Below are 6,462 nucleotides of genomic sequence, written 5' to 3' on the forward strand. Positions count from 1 at the left end.
TATCTAAGAAGCAGGGCAGCTGGGGTTCCCACCACCCATCCGGATCCATTGAAGACTGCTCCTCACTCCCAAGCTGAGAAGTTCTTGAACTAGCAAGAAGTGAAGAGTACTGAAACCAAAGAGGAAGTGGAGAATAACATAATTTACACAGTAATTTATAAACTTTTTTTTAAATACATTTTTATTAAAACATTTGCTTTTAATGCCTTGTAGAAATCCACCACCTTGGAGCGATCGGAAGCTGCTGACTTTCTTCAAACATACCAAAGGAAGAACAGGTACATCTCCAAATTCTGTTTCAGCAGAATTTTTTCTCATGTTTAACATTAACCGGTTGGATTTAGTAAATTACTGTGAACTTGGCAGGATTCTTCACCTTGTCCTTTTAAAAATATGCTTTAAAGAAAACTACTTTCATAAACAGGCAGTAACTACAGATAAAGGTTCAGCATGCACCAAAAGGCTAAAGTACAGGAGATCCACAAGGAGTACACAGATGTTACTAGATTGTGCTTTTAAGAAACTACCCACAGAGACAACAGTGAATGCAGATAAGGAAGAAGGAAAGACTACTTGCAACTGAACAAGGATTGAAATGCCAGGGTTACAATAGTTTCAGGTCATCTAACGGACTGATACAGTTTAAAATTCACACCCGATATAAACGAGACAATATGCCTGTGATGATGCAGGGGGGCAAGCTGCAGTACAATGCCTGAACTCCTACAGAAAGGCTGGTGTGCTGGTATCAGGGATGGCATGACTGTGATTCACTCAGGAATTAGGCACCGGATTTGAAAGTCTCATGTTCATACACTGGGTGGCCTACTCTGTGAGACGAGTGGAGTAGGATCGTTGGTATCTGTATCTGTGAAGGTAGAAGGAAAACGTCCTCTGACAATAATGAGCAACGGCATTAATAAACCTTGCCTTTTGGGGTCTGTTACCAGCTTCCTCGCTACGCGGTTCAGTACAAGGCTACTAGCATTTCTGACCCATTTCTTTCATTTGCTAGCTTTCCCATAAGAAAACAGCAGAGTGCACCAGCAGATGAGTCTATTTTAAGGTTGACCCCTTGGTTACTTACACAATACATACATTACACTGTTGGGACATTTGTATATGCCTTTTATCACAGGATCAAAGTGTTCTATTTATGCCCTTGGCACATACATACTTGTTTACTGGAGTCAGGATTTGTCCTGCATGGTTTCCAATCCAGTTTTTACTTCAAACTACAAGAATATATGGGTTTTTTTAAAAAAAGTTCTTTCTCAGGTTTGACACACATGACAATTTGGGTATCCTTGGCTTTGCTGAAGTTTTAAGCCAAAAAATAGTGGTTTAGGTTTTAAAAAGTTTAAAAAGATGTTTGGCCGATACTTGGTAATTAATTTGTGCAAAATGTCCAGCAAGTTTTATTTTTAACACTGATTTAAGAAATGGGCTTAACAGAAAATAGATGTACTTAATAGTCCATCTTACTTCATTAATGAAATGTGCAGAACCTTGCTGTGTCTATTTACAGGAGGTTAGGACTTACCCATTTTGCATGTCTTCTGCTCCCTACAGCCTTTCCTATTAAGTTACTTGGATACCCAGTCCATTTTCACACAACATGAGGTTTCCCAGCAAACTGACTGCCGTATTTCTATACTTCAGCCATACAAAGTGTTCCCAAAGCCATACGTACTTTTTGAACGTTAATCAGGCAGGTATCATTATAGGGATTTCACAGATAAAACTAAGAATCACCATCTTTTGATATATTATTGTCATGAAAACATATTAATAAGGAACACTTGTATATATGTTTCCCTTTTGTTTGTTGTTTGTTTGTTTAAATTATATTTGGCACCAAAAAATCAGCCTGTAACAAATTTCAGCATAACAAAGATCCATGGGATCACACATATAATAGAAGGTGACCTTCCTCTGTCACTTAAAGCTCCTGCTCTTACTAAGAATCCACCCTGGGAAAGATACTGACTTTATTGTTTCTGCTGATTTTTCTTTCTGCTTTACACTTAGGCTGCTTCGTCTGGATTAGCTCTTCAGGGGTATTCCCCAAAGGAGGCAGGAGTCGCTTCTTACTGTTTCGGTTTTCTGAGAGCCACTGTGGAGGCAGCTCAAAGGGTCCAAAACCAAACTGCATGGAATACTTGTCATTTACCATATCAGCTTCTGTGGGCACAGCCGGCGCCACCTGAGCTGCAGAGTCTGCAATCGTCTGTGGTATAAATTTGTGAACCGAAGTCTCTCCTACCTCTAAACTGGTTGTAGGAATTTCTTTCTGTTGAAAGTCACCAGAGCCAATGGATTTGGTCTCATTCTCCTCATCTTCCGTTGGCTTGAAGATTTGTTGTTGCCCGATATGAAACATCTCCAGAAGCTGGCTCCCCGAACGGACATTGGGCTCCAGATTAGCATCTGCAACACCACCCGAGCTGACAATGTTTCTCCTGCTATACCTTTGGTGCAGCTGTACTATTGTCCCCACTAAGCACTTCCGTACTGATTTGTTAACAGTTAAAAATAACAAAGGATTGGCCAGCAAAGAGACCTTGGGCAACCAAATGGCAGTGAGGAGCAAGAAGACCGAAATATCTGAAATATTGAGTATGGTGCGGTAAATCACCAAAGTCACATAGGGGACGCTGCAAAAAATAAATATCATAACCATGGAAAGCAGCATGGCATGGAGCTCAGCTTCACGCTGGGAGGCATAAGGGATAGAAATTGTATTCTGAGGGGTCCTTAAGGCAGCTATGATGACTTTTTTCTTCTGGCTGGCACTCAGTGCCCTGCGAATAAGAATCATAAAGAGAAATACCACAGCCACTGGTACAATCACAGTGGTGATGTTATAGATGATGACGTATATCAGGTGGCCAAGGGAGTAACTCCAAGATTCCGAACAGGTGGACATGGCATAAATATCAGACACATTGGTCACAGCAAATACTGGAATGCTGGCCACTATTGCATGGGCCCAGATATAGATAACCAGGTCTCGGGATTTTGCATCAGATATTTTTCTTTCCAGAGGGTATAAAACAGAGTAGTACCTGTCAAAAAAAAAAAAAAAATTACAACTGATACAATGCAAAGGGTGAAGTCTATAGTAATCATAGTGCTTATGAGAAGCCGCTCAGGAGCTGTCTAAGCATAATGCCCCAAATCCCTAACTGGGTGGCCAACAGACTACCTGCTTATGAGAGAAAAAAAAAACCCCACGGGTCTGCCTTTGCAGGTTTGTCTGTGGAAAAAATCTGAATATTCAGACTTCAGGATCACATTATTGGTGGTGAACAACTCTTTCAATAATTGGGACTACATCACTTTGGCTGATGTGTACGAATATTATTTTGAAGATTTCATCATTTACTTACTTGTAAACTGGACAGCACAAGATTTCAGAAAACATGATGGAGGCATAGATATGTTGCATTGAAAGGCCAGACTCATAATTAATTTGAAAAGCTGCTTTATGAAAGATTTTTTTCTCTGGATATTTGGAAAAAGCTATTGGTCACGAATTACTGTACAGTACCCATCTACTGGAAGGACAATGGGATTTTGTTTTTCGCAAGCTCTGGCTGGCAAGGCCCTGGGCAAAAGAGTAGTCAAACGCTGAACATTCTGTGTGCATTAAAAAAAAAAAGTGCATCTCTGACATGCACTTCAAATTTCAGGCACTGATTCGTTGTTTGCTTACTATTGTGGACTTTTAAGCTCACAGAATTTTCATGAGAGATCTATGTTTTTACACTTACCATTATAAGTGGTAGCAGTTTGTGTTTTTTGTGAGGAAGATCACAAGTTTTACTGGTGAAGGGCAAACGATATGTTGTTCCAGTGGCAACATTGATGTGCATTACAGATAGTGATACTGCATTTATCAAGACATTAAAGTAAGAGACATATCACCTTATTAGGTATACAGTCTGGTTTTGTAGCGCTAACGTATTCTGTGGTGAGACACGATAACAGACTAACAATAATTTTATCTAACATGTATGAATCCACTGTTTTAGTAATGTAAACCACCATTAAATCAGTATCTACCCTTCCTTAAAAATATTTAACTTGCACTCACCGTCAAGATGACAGAGCTGTGCATTTAGGTGGGATCAGTAACTGCTAATAATAATAAGCAAAATTAATGGAATCCAAAAACTTAAGACAGTCCAAAGGGCCACTTTTGTTTTAGACTGATCTACATTCAAAACCTGTCTGAATTAATTCTGGTTGTATTAATATTGTTTGGGTTTTTTTAAAACAAATCTACATTTGAAATTTGAAATTGATCGACAATCTACCTCAGGCATTGGTAAATTCTTCTAACAGGCAATGGCTTTCAACTTCCACAGTTTGAAATGTGCACCTGGTCTATAGTCTGAAGTTGTCTGCTTTCACATTCCATTACTGAACAAGAATTATTAACAGGAAGACAGAAAGAATAAAAACTTTTCTGAAGATGAATCTATAGACTCAAAGTTCTTTATAAATGTCCAGAGATATCATAGTAAACTGAAAAATAAAGGTTTTCAATGTTACAGAGGGGAATATTTATCCCAATACATTCTAGAAAGAAGCTGTACACTGTGAGCAAAGCACTGGAACAAGAGCAAGACCGATATGAAAGGGAGAAAAGGGTTTCAAAGGGAGAAAAAAGAAAGAAAAATCAAGGATCCTGGCAAATTTGCTCTCTTACCTGTCAAGAGCAATGGCTGGAAAACTAAGGATGGTCACTGAGCAGAAGACTTTGTGCAGAAACTTGGCAATTCTGCAAAAGAGCATCGTATAGATCCACCAGCAGCAGTGTGGACTGGCACTAAGAGCAATGTCAAAAGGCACACAGACTAGGCTGGCACAGATGCCCGAGCAGGCCAAATTCTTAATGAATCGGTTTGTTACAGATTTAAGTACCGACGTTCTGCAAGTTGACCACAGCACCATTATGTTACCTGCAAGTAGAGACAGGAAGGATAAACAAAGCAAAAAAAAAAAACCAAACCCATCAACCAACCAAACACCCCCAAAACCCAACAACAATAATTTTAACAGATTTGAATGTTCCCTAGTACTGCAAATAAAAATACTTGTTTGGAGTTTGCCAGGAGCCACTGATTTGAACCATCTCACTGCTCGAACTAAAGTCTGTAATGGCTGGTGGCTTTATAAATCAGATGGTTGAAAACAACTACTCCCTAGCTATCTCCTCCCAGCTTCTAGTAATGAATGAATTAGGGAATTTCAGAGGCAAATGCCTAAGTAAGATATCCAAACCATGTTTTTAGATGCTTATGTTGACTCCTGCATTAAATGAGCCACCCCGAGTATTCAAATACAGAAATTTGGTGAAGTGCTCATGTTTTAATAACTAGTGCATAATTCTTTTTTAAAGATAAAAATACACTGTAAGTAAATATAAACATAATTAAAATATAAATATAAATATATGGTTTTAATCTGTTTGTCTCTGTGTGTAAGTGGATCACAGCAGCTTGCTTTTCTTTCCAGTGGCCACTTCAATGGCACAGACAGGCCTGTGTGAAGTCACATCCAGAAGAAATTTGTCTTTTTTTTTTTTCCCCCAAGAGATACTATATATACATAATAACATGTAATTAAACAAATGGGACAGGCAAAAAAAAAAAAAAAAGACTTGATGCACATAACTTCACAAAAGTACACACAGAATGCAACCCACTATTTTGGATATTCAAGCCCTACACATTTGTTTCAAAGAGGGTGAATGGATGGCAGTGAAGCAGAAGTACAGAGAGAAACGAGCAGTGGCTAAGATAGTATTTTTCCCATATCATTGTATCTCATTCTATCCAGATCTCAGAAAGAAATATCATGTCACAGAAACAAATTTTCTATGGCAAATTTCCCTATGATTCTAACTCACAGCAACAGCACAAGAGCAAATGAAGCAATCTGTTCTTACTGCATGCAGCTCTAGGCCCCTTCTAAAGCATACCAAGATGCCAGAAAACTCACACTCGGAATATAGGATTTTCTCTCTCTTTTAAAAATCTGTCTTTAGCAAGATTTTTTTAATTAAAAAAAAAGCAAATGAGTGCTACCAGGAAAAAAAAGGCTTAATAGAAGCCCGTTCAGGCTCCCCTGTTCCCTGTCTTCTTGACTGTGGCTGTACCCTCCCAGGGCAGGTGAGGCAGCACAAGAGGCAGCAAACTCTTACGCTGATCAAACGCTGCAGCAGACACTTTCTGTAGTACCCAAGCAGATGGAGATGTACTAGTGCAGAGCCAAGGAGGCAGGAGGATCTCTGCTGAGCGGGGAACACACATTCTACATCACATAACCTGGTCCCGGCTTTCCACCCATGCCTGCACAGACACTGTTTTGGCTCAGGCTCCAGCACCTAACACCTGAACATTTTAGTGCCATCTTCAGACAGAGCATTTATAGAATCATAGAATCATTAAG

General features: G+C 39.3%; 1 protein-coding gene across 1 annotated transcript; it reads right to left on the bottom strand.

The window, feature by feature from the left end:
- Positions 1-781: 781 nt before the first annotated feature.
- On the bottom strand, positions 782-6,323 carry GPR176 (G protein-coupled receptor 176). Its single transcript, XM_009577669.1, has 4 exons — positions 6,215-6,323; positions 4,718-4,970; positions 1,991-3,068; positions 782-868 (listed from the first exon to the last, which is right to left on the bottom strand). The coding sequence occupies exons 1-4, from the start codon at positions 6,321-6,323 to the stop codon at positions 782-784; spliced, it is 1,527 nt and encodes a 508-aa protein (XP_009575964.1).
- Between the last annotated feature and the right edge of the window lie 139 nt (positions 6,324-6,462).

Source organism: Fulmarus glacialis, unplaced genomic scaffold (genome assembly GCF_000690835.1).
Source record: "Fulmarus glacialis isolate BGI_N327 unplaced genomic scaffold, ASM69083v1 scaffold39735, whole genome shotgun sequence".
Classification (NCBI taxonomy): domain Eukaryota; kingdom Metazoa; phylum Chordata; class Aves; order Procellariiformes; family Procellariidae; genus Fulmarus; species Fulmarus glacialis.

What these genes read in the sequence shown, in the direction of transcription:
- GPR176 (XM_009577669.1), bottom strand. Translation starts at nt 6,323, where the DNA reads ATGTGTGTTCCCCGCTCAGCAGAGATCCTCCTGCCTCCTTGGCTCTGC. An exon ending in CCAGCCATTGCTCTTGACAG is followed by an intron (nt 3,069 to 4,717) that starts GTAAGAGAGCAA and finishes TTTTTTTGACAG; the next exon opens with GTACTACTCTGTTTTATACC. An exon ending in AAATCAGCAGAAACAATAAA is followed by an intron (nt 869 to 1,990) that starts GTCAGTATCTTT and finishes CTACCTTCACAG; the next exon opens with ATACAGATACCAACGATCCT.